This window comes from Bos javanicus, chromosome 7 (assembly GCF_032452875.1).
Source record: "Bos javanicus breed banteng chromosome 7, ARS-OSU_banteng_1.0, whole genome shotgun sequence".
Taxonomy (NCBI): domain Eukaryota; kingdom Metazoa; phylum Chordata; class Mammalia; order Artiodactyla; family Bovidae; genus Bos; species Bos javanicus.
Genome location: NC_083874.1, coordinates 19,016,534 through 19,043,059, shown reverse-complemented (window position 1 = coordinate 19,043,059; position 26,526 = coordinate 19,016,534). Strand labels below are relative to the sequence as shown.

General features: G+C 50.9%; 1 protein-coding gene across 1 annotated transcript; it reads left to right on the top strand.

Moving 5' to 3' along the window:
- Positions 1 to 16,957: 16,957 nt before the first annotated feature.
- Positions 16,958 to 20,736, top strand: FEM1A (fem-1 homolog A). Its single transcript, XM_061422582.1, has one exon. It carries the CDS (start codon positions 17,281 to 17,283, stop codon positions 19,240 to 19,242), a length of 1,962 nt encoding a protein of 653 aa, XP_061278566.1. The 5' UTR covers positions 16,958 to 17,280; the 3' UTR covers positions 19,243 to 20,736.
- Positions 20,737 to 26,526: the final 5,790 nt, after the last annotated feature.

Sequence of the window (26,526 nt, the reverse complement as noted above, 5' to 3'; positions counted from 1 at the left end):
TCCTAGCAAGTTATTTTTTAAAAAAATCTCGGGTTTAATCTCACCTCAGCCCCAGTCTCCTCTGAGCCCTCTAGTCCCACAGACTGCAGTTTCCTTATCTGGAACTGGACTTATATGTTCTGCACTTTGCACTAGTTTTCTCTCTCCTGATTCAGCAATAGCACAAGCTGGGGATGGGGAGAAGCAGATATAGACCAGGGCTCCTGAGCTGACAGGGAGTTCAGAGACCTAGGAGGGGGTTGGGCCCTGGGGGAAGACCCTGGGGAACACAATGAGTGCCCCTTCCCTCTCCTGAAAACCTCTAACCCAGGTTTTGGGCAGATGCCAGACTCTTATTCTGAAGCCGAGGCCACAACCTATGAGGTAATCTTCGGAGTTGCATTCGAGGCGGAGTCCCATTGGCAGGTTGGCGAAGCCCCTCCCCCAGATTCCCGGCGCCCCGCCTTCCCTGAAGCTCATAAAAGCGCAGGTCCCCCGCCTAGGCAGCCACTGGACACCTGCAACTGCCTACAGGACTGAAAGGTGAGGCACACAGGGCTGGACGAAGCTGCGTGGGGGGAGGGGGTGGTCTGGGGGACCCGGGTTCCTGTGAATGGGGCTGGTTTGCAGGTCAGGGCATGGACATTTTCCTAATAGGCGACGAAGACTGTGAAGTTTGACGGTCTGGAAAGCAGAGGCCAGCCGCGCTGACTATCTGGGAGGTAAGTTCTGGAAACATGCCACGAGGTGGGGTGCAGGTATAAGTCCTAGTTAAGACCTCTCCGTGTCTCCCCTACCTAGCGCCGGAAAGCGCGCCTGGAAGAAGAGTGGAGGGGGAAAAAACTGTACTGGTTCCCAAGAGAGAGAAGAACAGAGGGGATTGGAGTGACCTGGGGAGGAGAGGAAAGCAAATCAAGTTTCTTCAGCGCCGAGGCGGAGAACAGCTCTCCGAAGACCACGGAAGGAAATTGCTATTTATTTCAGCACCTAGACTCCGGACAGCGCCGCTCGGGGTCCAGGAAGTAAGCCACAACCTGCTTCAGCACCAGAGCTCCGGACAGCTCCTAGGGATTTCGGGGCCGACTTCATTTCAGAACCAGGACGCTGGATAGCTTCCCTGGTAGCGGGAAGCCCTTGTACTCACAAGGAGGCGGGGCGGGGTGGGGGGGGGGGAGGGGGCGGCGGGGGGCGGCGGGTAGCGGGGTGGGGGGGGTGAGGGGGGTGAGAAGTGGGGGTAGGGGTGGTGGTACAGAGGGCGGTCTGAAATGTCTGACGTTTCTGGAGACTTGTTCTTCATTTAATGAATCTCTCAACGAATTATTTTTCAGACAAGCAGGTGAGATACAAGTGCACACACACAAAAATCTAATTTACAACAGGTGAGATGGCCAATCGGTAGTACGGTGGGGGGGGGGGCAGGCGCCTGCCAACATGGCATTAGTGTCCTCTTTCCAGACTTCTGTGAGAAGCATAGTGCCAAGCATTTTACATATATTATATCTTACCTTCTTTGGCCCTGGGACATGAGTTTTTGTTACACTCAGCTGACAGTTGAGGAAACTGAGACCCAAAGAGGGGAAGAGATATAACAAGCCCAAGAGTGAAGCTGCAAGTCAACCCCACAGCTTTCCAACTCCAAATTCCATGTTTCCAATATAGCTGGCTGGGAGTTGGGCCTTTGGGGATCAGACCCTGCCTCTCTCCAGGAGGACCAGAAATGGATACCAGGAGACAGTGGATAACAGGTGTCTTGGCTTAGCTCAGGTGAGGGGACATAACTCGGTGGGGATCTAAGACATGGGGCAGACGGTGGCGAAGAAGACTGGAGCGGTTGTGGTCTAGTGCTGTGTGGAAGACTAGTGATTTTGTTGTTCTGATGTACTATGACAACAAGTCACAGCTTCCTCATAGCGTGGACTCCCGTCGACCTCCTCCCAAGATGAACAAGGAAGTGTTGGGGGTGGGGACTCAGGGAGGAATCACTTCCACCCAGGGGTTGGGCTAATACCATGGAACAAGGGCAGGGGAGGGAACAATATAGGGGGCATGCACCCCAAGAACATATGGCAATATATGCTGTTGGCCTTGTCCCTCAGATGCATCCCACAGGCCTGGAAATACAAAACACCTGCCTCTGAGCTCAGGGCTCTTAACTATCTCATTACACCTTCCTGGGGGATCAATGAAGGAATGGCATTTGAAGGCCTCCCTAGGTTAGGGTTTTACAGAGACTTCTCAATAACAGTTCTGAGGAGTGATTTTTTTTTTTCCTCCCCGACCTTGCCATCAGTTCCATAGACCAATTACCGGAACACATACAAACTTGTGTCTAGTAGGTGGGTTGTGGCATCACTGAAGCTCACCCCCAGTTCTCTCTGACCCCCCAGTTAAGTCACATCCAACTCAGTTCAGTCTCAGAACAGCCTTCACCTTTGCTCTGCACCTCCCCCGCCACCCAGTGTGCCCCAGGGCTCATTCTGCCTCTTCATCCAAGCCTCATTTCATCAAGGGAATCTTTCTTTGTTGCCTGACCATTCCCTATGTCCAGTCTACATTATACATTCTCACAGACCTGGGGAAGCTTCCACTGGCACTTGGTCTAATTGTTTTTGTGCTAGCTATTTACAGAACCATCCCCCAATGACACTGTGAGCTCCATGAGGGCAGAGACTGTGCTTGTATGTTCAGTGCTGTGTCCCTGGTACCCAGTCCATGGCCTGGTACACAGCAGGTGCTCAATAAACACATTTGTTGACTCAACAAAGGCATCTTGGAATAAATCAATACACCCATCAATAAATGAACTGATGGTTTTGGAACATACATGAAGACCCCACTTCTCTCTGGTCTCCCCTAAGAGATACCAGAGGGTGATGGTTGCAGCAGGTGTTTATTGGGAAGAATAATTAAATTTGTGGACACTCAAGGGCCAGCCAGCCAACTAATAGCCCCAGGAGAGAGCCAGGCTCGTTTAATTAGCAATTACAAGGCATTGATTCCTCATTAGCTCTGGCAACCTCGTCTCCCTCCTCAGCTCCAGACGAATGAAATCTTTCTCTTTCCCAGGAGTACTGCCTCAGTGGGTCCATTAACAAGCAGAGAAAATAGGATTATGAGATATCTAAATGCCAGAGGCTCTTCATGAATGGGGAGGGGAGAGAGAGTTCAATATCTGGGTTAAGGCTAATTGTGAGAGACTTTCTGGTATATTTAGAATTCTTCTCTGGGAATGAGAGAGCTTTCAGATATGAAAGGCACCCAGAGACTGCCCTTAGGGACCCCAGTGAAAGAGGAGCTAAGAATACCTATCCCTGGGTGTCTCTCCATCACTCCAAATTAGTAATGTCAAGCTGAATGCCCAATCCACCCAACTCCAAACTTGCCCCTCCCTTCAGGCCCCCATCATGTGGCAGGCTCTCCACATCCCAGAGACCCACCCTCTCCCATATTCCCCAGGGAAAGTCATTCTCATCATATCTGTCCTCTTCTCCAGCCCCCTACCTCCATCACTACCTGTTCATCTCATAGTCTCTTCCTTCTTCCCTCAAAACACACACACAGCCACTTCATTCCCCACATACAGTGAGGGGTCTTTCTAGATCACAAATCTGACCATGTCCCACCCTTGCTTTAACTCTTTCAAGACTCCCATCACCTGCAGGATAAGATTCAAATATCCTCACGTGACTTGCATGATCTTGCCCCTCCTTGCTGAGAGTAATAGCCTGTCATTTCCCACCAGGTATACTCAACAACTAGCCTGCCCACTATCACCTCTTGCTTGAATTCTCCAATTTTAGTATGAGGATGATTCCCCTAGGAAACTCATAGAGAATGCACCTTCCCAGGATCCTCTCAGTTTCAATAAGCCAGGGGTGGGGTAGTTCAAGGAATCTGCATTTTGAGCAGCTTCCCCACTGATCCTTATTTAGGGGAATCCTTCCTTTGGTTAAAAAAAAAAAAAAAGCCCCACTAGTCTTGGGACTTCCTTGGTGGTCCAGTGGTTAAGATCCCACGCTTTTACTTCAGGGGATGTGGGTTCAATCCCTGGTCTGGGAAATAAGATTCCATATTCTGTGGAATGGCACAAAAAACAAACAAAAACACACCAACCTTTTATTTCTTCCAGTGACCACTGGGTGGGGGGAACCCCAGTTAATCGCACCAGTTTCATCTTTGTAGCCCCCCTATGCCAAGCTTCGTGCTAGCATCTAATAAGTATTCAGTTGAGATGCTAATGTATGAAACCCTGTCACATTCATCAGACACAAAAGCTTGGGGGCCACATGTACCTACAAAGATGAGCCATCACCTGTATGAACCTATAAAGATGTCCATCCATCGCCAGAGGTGCTGTGGACATAGGAACTGAAGGTACAACCCATGGAGCCATCTTATTATATTTCATCAGTGTCCAATTAGCTAAATTTGGAAAACCCATGAAAGTAGAGCCTAAGACAAGTTTGGTTTATTTGGAAGGTAGTCCCAAGAAAGCAGACGTGAAGAAACCAGAGTGAGGCAAAGAAGGAGGAGACACCAATATATAGGAAGATAGTGGAGTTCTTCTAACAAAATGGAAGTGTATTTTCTTCCTTTTGACTCATCAATGTAATGCCTAGATCTACATAGAAGGGAAAAGAATATTTCCACTGAGCAAATTTCACAAAAACGGTCATGACAGCTTTGCTGGGAATAGCTAAAAACTAATCACTGGCAAATGGATAAACTGTGGTAGAGCCACATCATGGGAGGCCTCTCCAGGTGCAGGGGGAGGAACAAGTTGATGGTACAGGCAGCAGCCCAGACGACGAAGAGTCATGCGGAACAAAAGAAGGTGGACACAGAAGGATACATACTGCATGCTTCCATTTATTCGATATTTAAGAACCGGCAGGGAACTCCCTGACAGTCCAGTGATTAAGACTCCCTGCTTCCACTGCAGGGGACACAGGTTTCATCCCTGGTCAGGGAAGTAGATGCCACTTGCCACAACTAAGAGTTCACACGCCGCAAGGATGATCAAAGATCCTGAGTGCTGCAACGAGGACCCAGCGCAGCCAAATAAATACAGAAATAAATATTTTTAAAAAGAGAGAAAGTGACTCCTTCCACAGGGTCTTTCAGAAAAAACAATTTATTGCTCTCTGATGGGATTAGATGGACTTCCCTGGTGGCTCAGACAGTAAAGAATCCGCCTGCAATGTGGGAAACCTGGGTTCGATCCCTGGGTTGGGAAGATCCCCTGGAGAAGGGTATGGCAACCCACTGAAGTATTCTTGCCAGGAGAATCCCCATGGACAGAGGAGCCTGGTGGGCTACAGTCCATGTGGTCGCAAAAAGTTAGACACAACTGAGCAGCTGAGCACACTGATGGGATCAGAAGCCTTTCCAAGGCATGGGGCAGGGCAGTAAAGGATGCTGAACAGGGACATTGGGCAAGTGCTTTGCCTCTGTCAGCCTCAGTTTCCCTGTCTGTGAAATGGAGTGATTACAGCTTCGTTCTTCAAACTGTTATAAAGATCAAGAAGATAGTGTGTATAAGTGCATGGCACCATGGACTCAGGAAATGATCCCGAGGAAATAATGATGCTGACAAAAGTATAAAGAGGGACAAACGATGGTTTGATAGACAAGAGAAAAAGAAGAAGGAAGGAAGAAAGGAAGGGAGAGAGGGAGAAGGAAGGGAGGGAGGAAAGAGGAGGGAGAGAGGAAAGATGGAAGGAGAGAAGGAAGAGTGATGGACCCATTTCTCAGGGCCTGGACAGAGACTGATCCAGTGCTTCTCGAGAAACTGCCTAAGTCCACACCTGGATCACTTCCTGTATCAGCTCTCATACTCAAGGGCCACCGCACACCTGCTCTGATTGCCCCATTGTCTTGGAACTAGCGGCAACTAGGGACGGCCCCACTGCCTTGGCCGTGCCACACAGCTTGTGGGATGGGATCTCGGTTCCTTGTCCGGGATTGAACCTGAGCCCTCAGCAGTGAAGACACAGAGTCCTAACCTCTGGACCACACGGAAATCCCCTATTTCAACCATCTTAAAGTGACAATTCAGTGGCATTTGGTACATTCACAAAGATCCAGAGCCAGTACCACTACCTACTTCCAGAACATTCCATCACCCTAAAAGGAGCCCCATTCCCATTAAGCAGTCACTCCCTACTTCCCTCTCCCCACAACCCCTGGCAACCATCCGTCTGTTTTCTGTCCCTGAGGACTCATCTGTTGTGGACATCTCATATAAATGGCATCATACACCATGTGGTCTGTGGCGTGTGGCTTCTTTCACTGAACATAATTTTTTCAAGGTAGTGTGTACCAGTGCTTCCTTACTTTTTCATGGCTGAGTAATATTTCATGGTGTGAATATACTATATTTTCTTCATCCAGACACACAACTTTAACTACATTACCTCCTCCGAGGTTGTTTTTGTTCAGTCGCTAAGTCATGTCTGACTCTTTTCAACCCCATGGACTGAAGCATGTCAGGCTCCTCTGTCCTCCACTACTCCTGGAGTTTGCTCAAATTCATTGAGTCAGTGATGCTATTTAACCATCTCATCCTCTGCTGCCCCCTTCTCTTGTTGCCTTCAATCAGGTACCATTATTATACCCCATTTTAGAGGAGAGAAAACTAGGGCCCAGAGAGGTCAAGCAAGTTGCTCAAGGTTGCACAGCTAGTGGGTGTCAGAGCCAGGAGCTGAACTTGGGCACTCTGTGACCAGGGTAGGCATGTGGAACCACTACCCTATCATAGCGTAGTACACAGAGACAGTGTGGTGACTGTGCCATGTCCCTCTGTCATCTCCATGGGGGAGTTTGCCAAGGTGCCAATAAGGTCACCACACATGGTCTCCAACCAGTGCTGGGAAGGGAGAGTGAGGGCAGAACTCGGATGCTTCATCATCTAGGGGCTGCTGCTCAGAGGGTGGTCGCCTTCCACCAGGGAGGGTGGGGGTCAGCCAGAGAGAGCGCGGATTATATCCTGTACCTTAATGGGTCCTTCAAAAGAGAGTGGCTTCGGTTTCCATGACAACAAGCAGGCAGCATCGCAAGGAGATGGCTGAGTTTCCTCCCCCAACTCACAGCTGGCTCAGGAATCTGTTCCCTCCCATCGCTGCCTTTCTGGATCCCAGCTGGTGCCCAGCCCAGCCCAGAGAGGGCAGCTGTGTGGGCGGTCAGTGCTCACACCCACAGGTATGCCAGAGCTCCCTCTCTTCGGCCCAGCCCCAGCGCGGCGAGGGAGGGATTGACGCAAACAGCACACACCAGGCACCTGTGCAAAGCAAAGCAGAAGGGACACGGCACAGGAGGAGGTGCTCCCAGGGGCCTCCACATCACCCGAGCTTTCCTAGACACGCATCTAGCCAACAAAGGGGATGGAAAAAGCTGTGAGGCAGAAGTGGTAAGGGGACAAGGTAAGACTTTTTAACTGACAGTGACCACACAGTTTACAGAATTTGCTCCTCAGGGCAGAGAAGGGATATCTGACAGACCCCAGAGTACAGGTTGGGCTTCTCTGGTGGCTCAGTGGTAAAGAATCTGCCTGCCAATGCAGGCAACATGTGTTTGATCCCTGGGTCAGGAAGATCCCCTGGAGAAGGAAATGGCTACCCACTCCAGTATTCTTGTCTGGAAAATTCCATGGACAGAGGGGCCTGGAGAGTTAAAGTCTATGGGTTCACAAAGCATGGATTCGACTGCACAGTCTGAGCACAAAAAGTTACAAACAAGGCAAGGTTGGCTTAACACCTGAAAACCAATCAAAATAATTCACTATATGAACAACTAAAAGAAAAACCACGTGATCATTTCAGTAAGTGCAGAGAAAGCACTTGACAAAACCTAACACCTATTCTTGATTTTTCTTAAGTTTCAGGAAACTAGTCATAGAGGGGAATTTTCTCAACCCAAGAAAGGATACCTATGAAAACCTGTAGCAAACAGCATCTTCTCTGGAAGGAAGAAGAAAAGCTGCCTTTATTTGTGGAGGACATGATTGTGCATTTTAAATATGTCTAGTTTCTTATATGCAAACTTTACATAGTAAAGCCATTTTTTAATATTCATTTTTTTAAAATATTCATTTTTATTTGACTGTGAAGATCTTTGATCTTTGTTGTGGCATGTGGGACCTAGTTCCCTGACCAGGGATCAAATCCAGCCCCCGCCCCCCTCCCGCATTGGGAACGTGGAGTCTTGGCCACCAGATCACCAGGGAAGTCCCGGCAAAACTGTTTTGTTTTTTTTTTTTAAACAGAGACATAGGAAAACCATATGGTGTTGTTTCCAAACATTAAACATAGAATTACCATATGATCCCACAATTCCACTCTTTCCTCTATACCCCAAAGAATTAAGGCCAGGAATACAAATTCTCATACACAAGTATTCATTGCAGCACTAGTCACAGCAGACAAAATGTGGAAATGACCCAAATGTCCATCAATGGATGAATGGATAAACACAATGTGGTCCATCGACACCGTGGACTATTACTGAGCCATGATGAAAAAGAAAGAAACAATGACATTTGCTACAATGTAGATGAACCTTGAAAACGTGATGCTCAGTGAGAGGAGCCAGGCACAGAAGGCCACACAGTGTGTGATTCCATGTATACGAAATACCCAGAACAGGCAAATCCACTGACACACAGAGTGGGTTGGTGGAAAGAGGGTGCAGAGTGACTGCTGATGGGATGTGGCTGTCTTTGAGGCTGATGAAAATATTTTGAAATGAGATAAAAATGACAGCTGCAGAACACAGTAAACATACTAAATGCATTTAATACGCTTTAATTAATGTTAGGGAATGGTCTTTACAGCTCAGAATCCTGCCATTTAAAAAAACAGACATTTCATCATAGGCAGCTAGGAAAGTAGTATGGATGATGTTGGTTTATTACTCAGAGATGTCTGATCTTGAGAGGAAAATGAAGAGGATTTTGTTGAAATGTGCTTTGGATGGATGTGTTTAACTCTGAGTCTCACTCACTGTGTTACAAAAAGGCCCCCTTGTGTGATTAATTTGGGGGCTTTTAATGAGAAGCGTGTCCCCTCACCTTTGGTAACAAATGTCCCTGAACTTCTATCTTGTGGGTATGGAGTGATTCCATGAGGTACTGAATGAATGCATTCCTATGGGCTCAGTTGCTTCAGTTGTGTCCGATTCTTTGTGGCCCTTTAGACTGTAGCCTGCCAGGCTCCTCTGTCCATGAGGATTCTCCCAGCAAGAATAATGGAGTGGGCTGCCATGCCCTCCTCCAGGGGATCTTCCCGGACCAGGGAGTGAGCCTGCACTAGCAGTTGGGTTCTTTGCCTCTGAGCCACCTCTGAAGCCCCTCTCTCCCTTAACGAAGGCAAGCCTTATCAACTTCCTTCCAGCAAAACAGAATGGGGTGGAAGTGATGCTAAGTGACTTCTGAGGCTGCATGCTTCCTCTATCTGCAAATACAGTCACATTAGGGGTTAGGGTTTCCCTGGTGACTCAGACAGTAAAGAAATCTGCCTGCAATGCAGAAGACCTGGGTTCGATCCCTAGGTACTCTAGTATTCATGTCTGGAGAATTCCATGGACAGAGGAGCTTGACAGGCTATAGTCCATGGGGTCGCAAAGGGTTAGACATAACTGAGTGACTAACATTTTCACTTTCACTTTCAGGGGTTAGGGCTTCAATGTAAGAATTTGGAGAGGACCCATTCAGTCCCCAGCAGACACTAGGCTTGAGGTAGTTTGTTAAGCCAAAATGGACGACTCGAGTGATCTGGAACACCGCTTCATTCAAACACTCTACCCGAAAAACCCTGTCCGTGAATGAAGCCCCTCTCCACTTCCTCATTCCCTCTCCAGTCAGCTATAATCTATGGGTCTCCGGGGCTCTTGCATCCTGGACCACAGCCCCTGACTCAAGTTCTCTCCCTCCACCAGATTCCTGGCTCCTGAGAACACTGTGTGTCTCGCTCAGAGCAGCATCCCGGCTTCCAGCACCAGGCCCACCGCGCAGTAAGTGCTTAGAATATAAATCAGCATGGCTGAATGAATGAATGAAAGACAGAACCCCTCAGGCTGTGAGAGACAACATCAATCTATCTATCCCTCTGGGGGAGAGAGGCACATTGAGGCTGCCTCTTAGAAACTAAATTGTGGCATCTTAACCGATGAACAGGCAGTGCCCCCAAGAGGGAGCAGACAGTAAACAAACTCTCGGGAGGGAACTCTGTGATCCGTTCAGTAATTACAGACAGGCAAATTAAAGCCACGAGCTACATGTAATGCTTTTCCAGTTATTACCGCGCATCAAACTATTCCAAAACATACAGGCTTAGAACAGTCATTTGTGTATATCTCTCAGATATTTATGTATCTCAGGTCAGGACTCTGGGCAGACTCAGCTTCTGTGACCTGTGGGTGGGGTCAGGTAGATGGCTGGTCTGGAAGGTCCTAGATGACCTCCTAGATGGGGGACATCCTAAAGGGAAAGGGTTGGAAGGCAGGGATCAGTGGGGACAGCAGACCAGAGGGTCTACATGTGCCTTCAGCATGATGGTCTTTGGGGGGTTGACTTCTTTCCTGGCAGCTGAATTCTCAGACTTGGTACCTCAAGAGAACCAGGGGGAGCTGGTGACCTTTTGTGTCCTAGCCTCAGAAATCCTGGTGCAGGGACTTCCCTGGTGGTCCAGTGGTTAAGATCCTAAGTTTCCAATGCAGGGGACGTGGGTTCCATCCCTGGTCGGGGAACTAAGATGCCATGTGCACCACATGGTCATGCCAAAAATTAAAAAATAAAATAGATAAGCAACAAAGACCTACTGTATAGCACAGAGAACTAAAAAAAAAAAAAGGAGAAAAAAAGAAGAAATCCCAGTGCCACTTCTGCTTTCTTGTAGAGGTCGAGGCAGGCATGTGTCCACCTACATTAAAGGGGAGCAGACACTGACCTCACCTCTCGATGGGAGAAGAGTCAGTGACTGTGGGGGTCACATTTCAGAAGTGCCACAAACACCTACTGAAGTAGCAAGGAAGGAGGAGGGGGAAGGAGTGGGGCTTCAGGAAAAATCAGCCCTCCAACACCTTGGCCTTGGACTTTGAGCCTCCAGAAGGTGATACAATAAACAACCTGTTGCTTAAGGCGCCCACTCTGTCTTAGTCAGTTTGGGCTGATAACATACCACAGACCCCTATTATAAACAATAGAAATCTATTTTTCATGGGAAAACTGTGAAGTCCAAAATCAGGGTGCCAGCACAGTCCAGCGAGGGCTCCCTTCCTGGGTCTTCTTGCTGTGTCCTCACCGGGCAAAGGGGGAAGAGCAGTCTCTATGGCCCCTTTATAAGGGAAATAATCCCCTAGGGGGCTTCCCTGGTGACTCAGTGGTATAAAACCGCCTACCAATGCAGGAGTCATGGCTTCAATCTCTGGGACAGGAAGATCCCCTGGAGAAGGGGATGGCAACCCACTCCAGTATTCTTCCCTGAGAAATCCCATGGACAGAGGAGCCTGGTGGGCTACAGTCTATGGGGTCTCAAAGAATCAGACATAACTGAGCGAGTAAACAAAACAAAATCTCATTAGGGAGGGCTCCACCCTCACGACCTCATCACCTCCCAGAGACCCCACCTCCTAATACTATCATCTTTGGGGGCTAGCTATGAATTCAGGGATGGACAGAGGCACAAAACTCAGCCCGTAACACACACCTACAAATGAACACAGTTATTTAATTTCATACCAGCCTCTCCCTCCTTGAACCAGATTCCGGAGAGAAGGGGGGTTTGTGTATTTTTCTCCCAGTTGTGTCTCAGCTCCTAAAACAATGCCAACCCGACTGGTAACCTCATGAAATATTTATGGGATTGAATGAGGACGCCTTGTCTTTGGCATTGCTATCTTGGGGGTCTCTCATATTATTTTCCCTATGTTCCTGAACGTTTGAAATATTTTCTCATTAGAAAGATTTTAAAGCGCCCTCTGATGAAAGCCCCCCAGCTGGGGTTTGGCCCGCCCCAGAGGTCCCCGCGGCTTCCTTGCTTCTACGCGCAGGTGGCCCGGCCGTGGGCCCGCATCGGCTGCCGCGATTAGGCTGCGCGGGAGGGCAAGCGCGCAGCTGCGGGCGCCCCGCGGTGCGCACCTGGCGGGCCGCCGGGGATGTGCCCGCGCATGGGGGCCCGGACGTTTGCAGCCGCCCGGGCCTGGCGCGGGGACAGGCGCTGGGAGAACGGGCTCCCCAGATGCAGAGGGGTGAGAGAAGGGGCCGCCACCTGGGTAGGCCACCGTCGTTGCCAAATAGCGGGCCCTACTGTGCCTCCCTCCCTGGAAGCCTGCTGGGCGGCAGAAATAGTGGAGTTGGCCGAACAGCTCGGTTGGGTTCTCTGCCACGTGGTACGGATGACCAGGAACGAACTTTTTGGCCAACCCCAATGTATCACAAGAAGGAGGCGGATCCTGCCAGGGCCAGGAAACATTAGCAAGGGTGGTTGTTGTTTAGTCCTTAAGTCGTGCCGGACCTTTCGCCACCCCATGGACTGTATGTTGCTCTCCAGGTCCTTCTTGTCCATTGGATTTCCCAAGCAAGAATACTTGGAATGAGTTGCCATTTCCTTCGCCAGAGTATCTTCCCTACCCAGGGATCGAACCTGAGTCTCCTGCATTGGCAGGCAGATTCTTTACTCCTGAGCCACCTGAGAAGCCCTAGGCAGGGTGTAGGTGTGGTTAAAATGGGCTTCCTGGAGCGACCTCTTTATTCACTGCCACTCATATTTATCAAGCGCCTACTGTGTGCTGCTAGAAACTGGGACACAGCAGTGAACACGAACAGCCAACCTCCCTGGCTTGTCTGGGCTGGCATGGTAAGCAGGCAGACTGATACATGCCATAAACACGCAAATGACAGAGGAACTTAGGTAGCAAGCTGAAACGTGCTGTGGGAAACAAAATAGAGTGAGGCGGGACTTCCGGGGCCGTCCAGCGGTTGAGACTCTTGCTTTCTGTGCCGCCAGGGGGTTGGGAGGCTAGCCCTGGTTCCATTCCTGGTCAGGGAACTAAGATCCCACATAGGGGCCAGAAAATAATAAAAAGAGAGCAAGGTCGGGGGCCCTGGGAGGAGGGTTGCTGAGAATGTAGATACTCCCATCAATGGTTTTGAGCTACCTGGTGGAGTCATAGAGTGGAAAACTAGAAAGAGGTGGGCAGGTCCACACCACTGTGTGGTATTTCTGCCATGTAGATTCAGAGGCATAAGTCACCTTGAAAGATAGACAACAGCAGTACTTAGTGAACACTTAGGAGGTGGTGAGGTTTTGAGTGTCACCTTTGTTTTTTATTGGGCTTCCCTTGTGGCTCAGCTGGTAAAGAATCTGCCTGCAACTCGGGAGACCTGGGTTCAATCCCTGGGTTGGGAAGACCCCCTGGAGAAGGGAAAGGCTACCCACTCCAGTATTCTGGCCTGGGGCTGCAAAGCACTGGACACGACTGAGCAACTTGCACTTTCACTTTTGTTTTTATATGACTTGTTAAGAGTTAAATCTCTGTGTTTTAATGTTCAATATTGGCTGGGTTTAATCTCTGGTTGTCAAAAATCCTGACAATTTAACAGTTAGCTCTTTTTTTTTTTTTTGGGCTGTATTGGGTCTTAGTTGGGGCATGCAGGATCTTTGTTGCTGCATGTGGGATCTAGTTCCCTGAGCAGGGATCAAACCTGGGCCCCCTGTATTGGGAGCGCAGAGTCTTAGCCACTGGACCACCAGCAAAGTCCTTGGTGCACTTAGAAAGGGGTAAAGGGACTGGAGCTCTCTTTCTTTCTCTCCTCTATGTGAGGACACTGTGAGGAGGTGTCTACAAGCCAGGAAGAGAGTCTTTACCAGAAACCTAATCAGGCTGGCATCCTAACCTTCAACTTCTAGCCTCCAAAACTGTAAGAAATACATGTTCATTGTTAAAGCCACTGTGATGGTTAATTGTATGTGTTGATTGTGTGTGTGTGTGTTTTGTTTTGTTTTTTGGCAGCACTACACAGCATTCAGAACTCCCCCAGCCAGGGACTGAACCCATGCCTCACTGCAGTGGAAGTTAACCACTGGACCACCAGGGAAGTCCGTACGTGTCAACTTGACTGGGCTAAGAGATGCCTAGGGAGCAGGTAAAACATTATTTCTGGGTGTGTTTGTGAGAGTGTTTCTGGAAGAGGTTAGTTAGCATTTGATTCACCCAATCCAAGGAGGGCAGGAATAGAACAAGGAAATGGAGGAAGGGTTAATTCTCTTCCTTCTTGAACTGGGACATCCATATTTCCTGCCCTCAGACATCAGAGCTCCTGGGTTTCAGGGCTGTGGACTCAGTCTGAGTTACACCATCAGCTTTGCTTGTTCTCCAGCTTACAGATGGAAGATCACAGAACTTCTCAGACTCCATAGCCACAAGAGTTCAGGGGCTATATTAGTCAGGAATCTCCAGAGAAACTGGAGAAGGAAAGTTCCCAGGGGCCCTGCAGGGCCCTCCCCAAATACAAAGCCCCTTTATGTCCCCTGCCTCTTGTCTGTAGTAAAGCTGAAGTCTCCTGGGCCTCCCTGAGTCACAAAAGAGCAGGCACAGGCAGTCACAGAGTAGGCACTAGAGGCATAGTCTCAGTGTCCAATGAAAGAATGAGATTAACACTATTGCTCATAATAATCTATATCTTTGTGGGATTAGAATAATCATAGCTTGCTCTGCCCACATATGTAAGCAGGCAACTAAAACTGTTGGCAAATACATGCTACAGACCCATGTCAACATCTTCCTCTCTGAAAACACAGCGCTCTATGTCAGCATGAAGAAGTTACAGGAGATGGACCTCTGTCCCTAATCTCACAGAAGTGGAATGATGTCTGACAAGTGGGGATTTGTAAGCATCTCATTTGCCTCTTTCCTGTTTATCTATTTCTGTTCCCCTTAAACCTTAATCATAAAAAATGAGATCACTGGGTAGCATTCCTGACTTTTGCTTTACAGAATGTATACAATGCCCTTGCCTAACCTGTTGATTACTTTCCTGGATTAAAAGCTGTTAAGAATGAAGGACTGAAGAACTACTGGCTCTCTACTCCCAGCTTCCCCATAGCAAACCTGCAGGTGGACCATGCAGGCAAGACAGCATCCAGAGAAAGATCAGGAGGGACTTCCCTGGTGGTGGAGTGGTTAAGACTCCACACTGCCAAAGCAGGAGGTGCTGGTTCAATCCCCGGTCTGGAAACTAAGGTCTCAGACACAGGCAGTGTGGCCAAAGGGTTTGGAAAAAAAGACTACATTTTTTTTTTTAAATTAAAAAAAAGAAGATCAGGAGAAGTCAGTGGTCTGCACACAGTGGAGAAAGGATGAAGAATCTTAGCTCTTACCATAATGATTAACTGAGACTCCCCTCTTTTTCCCTTTAAAAATTGTCATGGCTGAGCAGAATCTGCAGAGTTGGGCTCTAGACGTAAGTTAACCTTCTTCTCAAACTGCTGGCTTTTCTCAATAAACCATCCTTCCTTTCTACTGACACGTGCCACTAGATTATTGGCTTTTGATCAGTCAGCAGCCAAATCCTGAGTTTGGTAAATGTAATGTGTGTGTGTGTGTGTGTGTGTAGATATGAATATGGATATAATATATATATAGCCTATTAGGTTCTGGAAAAATGAAAGTCACTCAGTCATGTCTAACTCTCTACAACCGGTAGACTGCAGCCCACCAGGCTCCTCTGTCCATGGAATTCTCCAGGCAAGAATACTGGAGTGGGCTGCCATTTCCTTCTCCAGTTTCTGTGGAGATTCCTAACTAATATAGCTACCCAGCCTGTGGTATTTATTACAACACCCTGAATTGATCAAAACATAGTATTTCACTAAGATTCAGGGATCAGAATGCCAATGGTGCCAGGGAGGACACCCACTAAGCCTTAGGTCAAGGAATCATCCAGGAAGACCTGAAGTCTCAGCTGAGACCTGAAGAAGGCCCACGGGGTAGCCAAGTGAAGAAGGTCTGGAACAGTATTCCAAGCAGAGGGAACAGCCCACACAAAAGTCAGGAGGTGTAGAGAACAGCATGCATTTCTTGAACATTCCTGGACATGGCAACTTCCTCATTTTCCCCATTATCTTCAATAACCCTGGGGCAGGCAGCAGCAAAATGGAAGTCAGACAGTGCTGGAGGTAAGGGTTTGTCTTTGAGTGTGGAGTTCTGTCTTCACAGGGGTGTCCACGTGAGCAGTCATCTGGGACCCCTCACTCAGAAGGGCCTGACGCTTTGTTTAATGCCCTGCTGTCTTTGTTGGAAACATTTTAATCACTTTTGGACAAGGGGCTCTACATTTTCCATTTGCACTAGGCCTTGCAAATTATCACCGAGTCAATGTACATGAGTTTGAGCAAACTCCAGGAGACAGTGAGGAACAGAGAAGCTGCTGGAGTGCTGCAGTCCATGGGGCCGCAAAGAGTTGGACACGATTGAGCGACCGGACAACATTGAGGATGCTGAGGGGTGAATGAAGGAAAACTAAAATTTTAATAGGGTATTAATGAGTAAGTAAATAAATATATAAGTGTGTGAATGAACGAACAAATGAATGAGAAATGAACAAGCGCGCAGGACACGGACCCTTAGGGCCACCTGTACTTTCTGCTCTCCAAATGTACCCACTCCGACTCACTTTCCTGCCTCTCCTGAGCGCCCCCTGCCAGTGAGAGGTTTAGCCTCGCGAAGCCCAAATCGGACCACTCGCCTGGCTTCGCCTTCGTTCTCGCTTCTGGTTGGCTCCAAGTCGCTCGCCCTGCCTTTTATGGAATACAGTCCTCTGGCTGGAGTCAGCGTTTCCTGTCGGCTCAGGCACTGACAGCCACTAACAGCCACAGGAAGTACGTAACCAAACTTCCCTGGGTCCCACAAGCCATTGCGATAGCATTGGATGACGGAAGTCGTAGTCCGCGAGCAGCCAGTTTCCTTCACAATTGCCTGGGATTGGAACTGCTATTCCCGCTATACATCGTGCACCCACTTCGCCGCGGCTGGCCCGCGGCATTCTGGGAGTTGTAGTTCTACCACCTTACAGTTCTTCTTCTGTCCCACGGAGTGTGCCCGCTCAGAGAACTACATTTCCCTGCACATTTCCATGCTCCAACGGAAACAGGCCGCGGCAGCCATTTTATTCCGCCCCAGAAGCACCTAAGATGGCGGTGGGGGAGACGGTGAAGGTTGCCGCCTGCCCCTCGGGGCGCTAGTCCGCCGTCCCCCGGTCCCGTCGTCCCCCGGCGGCCGGCCCATGGCCTGGCGGAGGCCCAGATCATGGACCTCCACACCGCCGTGTACAATGCCGCCCGCGACGGCAAGCTGCAGCTCCTTCAGAAGCTGCTCAGCGGCCGGAGCCGGGAGGAGCTGGAAGAGCTGACGGGCGAGGTGGCCAGCGGGGGTACGCCGCTGCTCATCGCCGCCCGTTACGGCCACCTGGACGTAGTTGAGTACCTGGTGGACCGGTGCGGCGCGAGTGTGGAGGCGGGCGGTTCGGTGCACTTCGATGGCGAGATCATCGAGGGCGCGCCGCCGCTGTGGGCCGCCTCGGCCGCCGGCCACTTGGACGTGGTGCGGAGCCTGCTGCGCCGCGGGGCCTCGGTGAACCGCACCACGCGTACCAACTCGACGCCCCTGCGCGCCGCCTGCTTCGACGGGCACCTGGAGGTGGTGCGCTATTTGGTGGGCGAGCACCAGGCGGACCTGGAGGTGGCCAACCGGCACGGGCACACGTGCCTCATGATCTCCTGTTACAAGGGCCACCGCGAGATCGCCCGCTACCTGCTGGAGCAGGGCGCCCAGGTGAACCGGCGCAGCGCCAAGGGCAACACAGCCCTGCACGACTGCGCCGAGTCCGGCAGCCTGGAGATTCTGCAGCTGCTGCTCGGCTGCAACGCCCGCATGGAGCGTGATGGCTACGGCATGACACCGTTGCTGGCGGCCAGCGTCACGGGCCACACCAACATCGTGGAGTACCTCATCCAGGAGCAGCCTGCTGGGGACGAGCAGGCGCAGCCCGGGCTGGCCAGGGTGCAGCCCCAGGGCGCCCGCTCGTCCCCCGAGGAACCCCCGAGCGGTGAATCGTACGAGAGCTGCTGCCCCACCAGCAGGGAAGCCGCCGTGGAAGCCTTGGAGCTGCTGGGAGCCACCTACGTGGATAAGAAGCGGGATCTCCTCGGGGCCCTGAAACACTGGAGACGGGCCATGGAGCTGCGGCACCAGGGGGGCGAGTATCTGCCCAAACCGGAGCCCCCGCAACTGGTCCTGGCCTATGACTACTCGAGGGAGGTGAACACCACCGAGGAACTGGAGGCGCTCATCACCGACCCAGATGAGATGCGCATGCAGGCCCTGCTGATCCGAGAGCGCATCCTAGGTCCTTCCCACCCGGACACGTCTTACTACATCCGCTACCGGGGCGCTGTGTACGCCGATTCGGGCAACTTCGAGCGCTGCATCCGCCTTTGGAAGTATGCCCTGGACATGCAGCAAAACAACCTGGAGCCTCTGAGTCCCATGACCGCCAGCAGTTTCCTGTCCTTCGCCGAACTCTTCTCCTACGTGCTCCAGGACCGCTCGGCCAAGGGCAGCCTAGGCACGCCCATCGGCTTCGCAGACCTCATGGGGGTGCTGTGCAAAGGGGTGCGGGAAGTGGAGCGGGCCCTGCAGCTGCCCAAGGAGCCCGGGGACTCGGCACAGTTTACCAAGGCCCTGGCCATCATCCTCCACCTGCTCTACCTGCTGGAGAAGGTGGAGTGTACGCCGGACCAGGAGCACCTGAAACACCAGACCGTCTACCGGCTGCTCAAGTGCGCCCCTCGTGGCAAGAACGGCTTCACCCCTTTGCACATGGCCGTGGATGCAGAGACCACCAACGTGGGCCGCTACCCGGTGGGCAGGTTCCCCTCCCTGCAGGTGGTCAAGGTGCTGCTGGACTGCGGGGCCGACCCAGACAGCCGGGACTTCGACAACAACACCCCACTGCACATCGCAGCACAGAACAACTGCCCGGGCATCATGAACGCCCTGATTGAGGCAGGGGCCCACATGGACGCCACCAACGCCTTCAAGAAGACGGCCTACGAGCTGCTGGACGAGAAGCTGCTGGCCAAGAGCACCATCCAGCCCTTCAACTACGTGACCCTGCAGTGCCTTGCGGCCCGCGCCCTGGACAAGAACAAGATCCCCTACAAGGGCTTCATCCCTGAGGAGCTGGAGGCCTTCATCGAGCTGCACTGACCACACTGACCACAGTGGGAGAGGCGAACCCCAGGAGGGCGGGGCCTGCACCGGTCCCGCCCTCTCTCTGGGAGCACTTCCGGTGGCTAGAAACCTGGGAGAGCGACAAAGGGGAGGGGCTCTCCCGCCTCCATGGCCCCCCTCCCCTCTGCAGGGAGCGGGGATAGGAGTGAGCGAGCTGTCGGTGCTAGAAGCCTTCAGGGTGACGCGCTCGGAGAATGGACTTTATTGCAGGAGCCTGCGCACCCATCCTTGGCCTGAGAAGACGCTCAACCTCCCACACGCCCCGTTTGCCTGGGTTAAGGAGGGTCTTTCCTTCTGACTCAGAGGCGGATGAGTTGAAGCCATTGCCTTCCTCCCCCACCTAGAAACGCAGGAAGAAGCTGAGAGTTGGTCCGGCCTCTGGATTGACGTAGACCCCCCCCCAGTGCAGGGTTAGGACGGGGGGCCCTGAGGGGAAACTGGGAGACCTGCCTTTTCTAGCATGTTCGCACCTGCTCCCTCCACCCTGCAGTGGGTAAGGGTCTCCACCCGGGGAGGGGCAGCCTGCCCTTTGCGTAGCTTTCGTGGTTTGGTGTTCTGTTTATTTACTAAGCGGGCAGGTTACAGGTGTGATGCAGGAGTCCTGAAGTTTTGCTGCCATATACTTTTTTTCTTTTTCTAAAATTTTTGGTTTGTCAGACTCGCTAAGTTATTTTCATGCAGCAAGGGTTTTGTCGTGCCCGAGGTGGCCCAGCCGGCAGAGGTGAGCTTTATTGTGTTAAGGAAGGGAGGTGCCAGCCCCACGTATCCGTCCCCAGAGCGAAGGTGACAGTACGTTTCTTTCTGATAGTTCACTCTTAGCCTTTTTTAGGAGCCAGGCTGCTTCTCGCCCAGCAAAACCTAGCATGGTTGGTTTGGGCTTTGGTTTTCACAATTTATGAGTTAAAACCGCAGGCCGCTTCCACATCACAAGTCACGCCCGACGGCACAGGTGCGTGGCCAGCATCCTGAGTGGCTGTGTCCAGTTTTTAGCTGCTCGGAGACCTGGATGCAGGTGACCCTGAGGCAACGCCAGGTACACTGTTGACCCACTGTGTCAGCTAGATAGACGGTGGGTGTCTCTCGGCCTCCCGTCACTGGGGGCTTCTGGGGAGGGGGATTGTTAGTCCTCCTGCCAGAGAACCCTCCCCAGTGGGATTCTCAGGGCCTGTCCTCCATGGCCCTGGCCGCCAGCAGGAGAGTGTTCTTGGCCTGTTGGGAGAGCGGAAGGGGACTGGAGCCAGTGCCCCTCCCGCAGCCTTGTCACGGGGCAGCTACACTGATGGAAGTCTTCCGCAGCACAGTGGGTCCCCGGATGCCCCGCCCCCAGCGAGGGAACCAGGTCTCTTTGGATTTGCAGTGTTAGTTAGGACGTTCTTTATTTCCAAGACCAGGTTTTGCCTTCCATCAAGGCGGGAACCGCCCTCACTGTCCCTCCTGAAGCCCGGAATAAAAGGAGGAGTGTCAACTGCATGTGCGGTGCTGTTGTTCAACCTTGTGTTAAATGGACGACTTGGGGGGGCGGGCGGAAGGGAGTGCTGAGTGGGTGGGGGAGGAGGGGTCTGCCTGGTGTGGAAGGCCCAGGTAAGGAGCACGGCTCCCATCCCAGTTTATGTCCTGGGGCTTAGTGTCAGAGTTAGTCAGGAAAATGTATTACTGCAGAAAAAACATGAAACCACTGACTTAGTCGTCAACTCTGCTGTGCAGGAGGGTTGCCTTAGAGGAGAGCATGGCATGATTTGACCTTCCGGAAGGTCTAAGGGAACAGGAAGGCCCCCAACTCAGCCCTGCTTCCCTGAGACCATGTGATGGAGCCTATGAACCCTCTGGTCCAAGAGGTCTGTGCATAAACTTGGGTTTCCCGGAGGAAAGTCCCACCCTTTCCTTTTGTCCTGCCATGTTGTTAAATTCTGATTTTCTCTGCACTGGCATCGTCAGTCAACTGCTCGCCCACAGCACCGTCCTGGGAGTCCGATGTTGACTGTTTCCCCAGGGCCTGCCTTGCACCAGGCCGGGTTCAAGCCCCTGTAAAGGATTGACCCAGCCATACCTGAGGCAGGCATCTCCCCACATCCTCACCTCCCGAGACAACAGGGAGACTGTGCCTTGGGGCCATCTCACTTCCAGGGGCAAATTGGGCTGGAGGGTTCTCCAACTCCTGATTTCATGGGGACCCAACGACCCTTACCAGCCGACACCACTCAGCAGCCTCCCAGGAGACACCTGCACTGGCAGCATTTACTGAACCCTGACCGGATGATAGGCCCCATTCGTGGGTTTGACAGGACTCACCAAAGAGGGGAACCCATGTGGGCCAAATGCATGCTTTAAAAGCTCACGCCTGAGAATTGTGACTTAAGCCCGAGACTCTCAGAGAAAGCCTTCGTAAAGCTCAGGCAGATTTCCGGTGTGGGTTGACCCAGCAGCTCAGAACTTAGGAATGACGCAGGTCCTCCTGGGTCCTGACATGGCGGCCAGCGGAAGGCCATGTGGCAGCCAACATCGAGACATTCACTGGGACTGGATGGGCCACAGCAGCCCAGGCGTGGGTCGTGCTGACAGTCGATTATTGTTTAGCCACCAAGTCGTGTCCCGCTCTTTTCTGATCCCCTGAACTGTAGCCCACCAGGCTCCTCAAGAACATATGAGTGGGTTGTCATTTCCTTCTCCAGGGGATCTTCCAGATCCAGCAGTCAAATCTGCATTTCCTGCATTGGCAGGTGGATTCTTTACCACTGAGCCACCTGGGAAACCCGGGTCAATTATTATGTGCAAGTTATCAGTGACGAGACAAGCTCAGAGAGGCCAAGTGGTCTGCCCCAGGTCACACAGCCAGGGTGGTGGCCCACCTCGCTGGTAGGCGCAGCAGACAAAGGCTCAGAGTGAGGAGGTTTGCCTGAGCTCACCGGGGGCAAGGCTGAGACCCAAGGTTGAAGGCATTGAAAGTGTGCAGCCCACCCCACCAGGGGGAGCCTCTGCCCCTCTCAGTGTCACCCCTACCCCACTTCTGGCCTCCACACAATGGAGTCAGCCTGAAGTTCTGCTCACTGACTCATCTGTTCAGTTAATGCCTGCCTCAGATCTTGCGGAACCCTGGGAGTGTCTGTGCTGGTCCCCACTGAGTGACCCCTGTGGTGAGTGAAAGAACCAATGCCTCTTGCCTCTGGAGATTCCAGTCCTCCTCTAACAACTGGGGAGCAACCCCTGATGGCTCTGCCACACACGGAACCCGCCACCCCCACGGGATTCCAGGACTGTCATCTGAGCAGTGTTTACAGGGAGCAGAGCGTCCCAGCCCGAGGTTAAAGATAGCACAGCTCAGGGGCTCACATCACAGGCCCAAAAGGAGATGATGGGCCAGCCCCCAGGATGGTGGCACTCGGCTGGCACTGCAGGGTGCTGACCCCGTGTCCCTGCAGAAAGGTTGGGGGGTGTGGAGTCCTTTGGGAGATTCAGTTAGGACTGGGTAAAGGTGGGGGTGGGGGGGATCCACCCAGTGGTTGCCACAACAAGTGTTAAGCAAGACCCAGTGCAGATGCGGGCAGCACCATCCGTCCTGGGGGCGGGGGGGATCAGGGGGAGGGAGTGTTCCCTCCTCTGGCCTGAGCATCTGACTTTCTAGTAGGTTGCAAAAGAGACGGTGATCCTCCACAGTGAACAGGACATTTGAGATCCTCCAGTGCAGCCAACTCCCCCTGACCTGAGTCCTGATGTCTTCTATTAAAAGCCTGTCAAGCAATGGTCTTGCTCAAATGTCACCTCCTCCATGAAGCCCTCCCAGATCATATCAATAATGTGGCCCCAGACAACCTCTACCCCATCCTCCTGTGTACTTGCCTCTTAATCCTTAAAACGTTAACCCTGTCACCTTTTTCTTTGTTTCCTTGTTTATTCATCATGTCCCTTCCTTAGAATGGCAGCTACTCAAGTTCATCCCATGCTGCATCCATAGCACCTAGAAGAGGGCCTAACTCAGTAGTTCATTAAGCATTTGTTGAATGAATAAATGAGCTCACATGGCTCATTCAAAAAAAAGAACAAGGAGCTCTGTGTGGCTGAATCAGAGTGAGTGAGGAGACTGGACTTCCTTGGTGGTCCAGTGTTTAATACTCTGAGCTTCCACTGCAAGGGATGCAGGTCCAATCCATTACTGGGGAACTAAGATCCCACAGGCTGTGTGGTGTGACCAAAAAGAAAAGGGGGGAATGCAGGAGGAGCTGGTGGACACAGGCAGATGGTGTAGGGCCTTAAGGCCCTACAGAACAGAGCAATATTTACCCTCAGGGCTGTGGGGAACCAAAGCAGAATTTCACACCAAGGAGAGACATGGCCTGATTTAAGCCTTGAGATCACTGGCTGCAGCTGGAAGAACGGATTGGAGGAGGCGGTGGGATGCAGAGAAATGAACATATTTCAGATCTTTGGAGGAGGGCTGGCAGGACTCGATGAACTGGTTTGGGGAAGAAGAGTCTGAGGTGACTCCTGAGCTTGTTGGCCAGAACCAATAAGTGGATGGATGGTGGGTCCGTTTGATGGGCCGGGGACAAATGGAGCAGAGTTGCTGACTCAGAGTGACTCCAGGGCCTAATGGGAGCTCCACTGGAGCGGCCTTGTTCACCACTGTTTAGTCAGTACTAGGAAAATGTCTGGCAGGTAGTGGGAGTTCAGTCACTACGTGTTGACTGATAAAAGGCTTTTAGCCCCGGGGAAGGCATGTGGGTGAGCTGGTGGGTCGGCAGCTGTGACCCAGCTTCAGTCAAAGAAGAAATCACCAAGAAAACTAGAGAATTCTTTGAGCATTTTGCTGCTGTTGTTGACTTGCTCAGTCGTGTCTGACTCTCTTGGGACCCCATAGCCTGCTAGACTCCTCATACAGCACAAGGTACGCTAATGTGTGCAGTGCAGCTCAAGCAGTGCTTAGAGGGCGACGTGGAGCTTTAAGTGCTTGCGCTAGAAGACAAGAAAAGCAGAATCTGCAAACTGTGGCCCATGGGCCAAATCCAGCCTCATTTTCACAAATTAAGTGTTACTGGCACAGCCACATTCCTGTGCTCACACCTTCCCTGTGGCCACGCTCACGCTGCAGTGGCAGAACTGAGAAGTTATGCTAGAGACGCATCTGGCCCCCAAAGCCTAAAATATGTACTTAATAAATTAATAATTAATATTAATATAATGTTTAGCCCTTTATAGATAGAAGCATGCCAATGCCTGATCTAAAATCTCACCTTACAAAGCTAGACAATTCAGTGCCAACTAAATCCAAAAAATAAAGAGTGGAAATCAACAAAATAGAAATGGGCAAATGATGGAGTAAAAACCAATGAAAGCAAAGCTGGTTCTTTAGAAAGTTTAATAAAATGGAATGAAACACAGAAGCTTGCCTGGTGGTCCAGTGGTGAAGACCCTGCTTCTAATGCAGGGGATGTGGGTTCAATCCCTGGTCAGGGAGCTAAGATCTCATATGCCTTGAGGTCAAAAACACAAAACATAAAGCAGAAACAATATTGTAACAAATTAAATAAAGACTTTAAAAAGTGACCACATAAAAAAATATTGACTGAAACAGATGGGCTGGTGGGGTGGGGTTCTAGATTCTGCCCTGCGGTTACCACCTTGCAATCAATCCTATATAGTCCAGCTTCCTCACTCAGAATGAACATGTTCACTGGGCAGTGTGGTATGGTGCCTTAGGACACAGGCCATGTTACCTTGGGAATGGCACTTCCTCTCCCTGAACCTCAGTTTCCTCATCTGTGAAATGGGGTTGGTGGTAGCAGCTGCCTACCAGCATTGCAGTGCAGTGGGTTCAATCACCCAGTTGTGTCCAACTCTTTGCAACACCAGGGATTGTAGCCCACCAGTCTCTTCTGTCCATGGAATTTTCCAGGCAACAATACTGGAGTGGGCATGAAGAATTAAATGAGTTTATCCAAGAAACCCTGGCACACAGGAAAGTGCTAAGCGAAGCTGTCATAGGTGCCTACTGCCTGCACACTCATTTATACATAACAATCACAGGTGACCTGTAAAAAAACTTAAGTAATTATACATTTATTTGAATGTGTTTTGGGGAACAAAGTATGGCTAGGCCCTCTATTTCCAATATGTGAATTCATAGATGTTAATACTTGAAAAGTTCAAAATAAAGACGAGTTCATATTTTTTTACAATCTTTTTCTGAGATAAAACCTTACCATTTTATTTATTTATTTAAAATCTTAAGATGACTCTTTTAAGGGTTTGGGGTGTTTTGGGTTTTTTTGCATTTAAAAAAATACATATATATATTTTTAATTTATTTTTGACTGCACCACGAGGCATGTGGGATCTTAGTTTCCCCACCAAGTATCAATCCCGCCTCCCCTGCATTGGAAATGTGGAGGCTTAACCACTGGACCAAGAGGGAAGTCCCAAGTTTTACCACTTTAAATGTACAGTTAGTGGCTTTAGTATAACCTTAAGGATGCCACCATCAGCCCTATCTAATTCCAGGAAGAAAAAAAAAGTTGGTTTTTAAATCTGTTCAAAGAAAAATATTAAAAGACTCAAGGAATAGAAATTAAGTAAGAAGGCAGATGGCCAGCAGCAATGCTGAGGAGGGTAGACAGGTAAGCAAAGCCTGCGAATCCCCGGGAGGCTTTGAGAGGGCGTGATGGCCCAGACTGACAGAAGGGGCCTCTAAGAAACACCAGGGATGCGAATGTGTGCAGCACCCGCTGAGGGGTCAGGGGGAACCCCAGGGAGCCTCGGGTAAAAATAAGAGATGGGGCTAGGGCCCTCTGAGAGGTCAGGCCGTTCCTTTTCTCAGGAAGAGGACCATTTTTTAAAAAAAACTTCCTTTGGAAATTGGAAACCCTGGGCTCCTTCCAGGGCTATAAAAAGGCGGTGTGTCCACTGACCAGGTTAAAAATAAAAGATCCCCACCCAGGGGCATTTGGGGTTGGGAGGAGACACTGTGTAGCAAGGCAGGGTAGGTCTTGCTGTGTGACCTAAGGCAGGTGTCTGCCCTCTCTGGCCTCTGGTCTCCAACAGCATTAGACTGAACGATTTCCAAACATCCAGTGAATGGGCATGTTTATACAGCTGCTGATCTTATTTACAGAGATTGTTAACAGGGAGAGTGGCCTTTGGCATGGCCTGGAAGCTGGCACTCTCTGGCGGTTCTGACTCCCTCCCTGCCTGGTTTCTTTTAGGAAGAAGCCCTTTCCTGGCCACCGGGAAGGAGAGGCAGGAGCTGTTGTTCAAGGGTGCCCCCTAGTG

Excerpts from the sequence above, each read along its gene's own strand:
- FEM1A (XM_061422582.1), top strand. The coding sequence starts at position 17,281 with ATGGACCTCCACACCGCCGTGTACAATGCCGCCCGCGACGGCAAGCTG.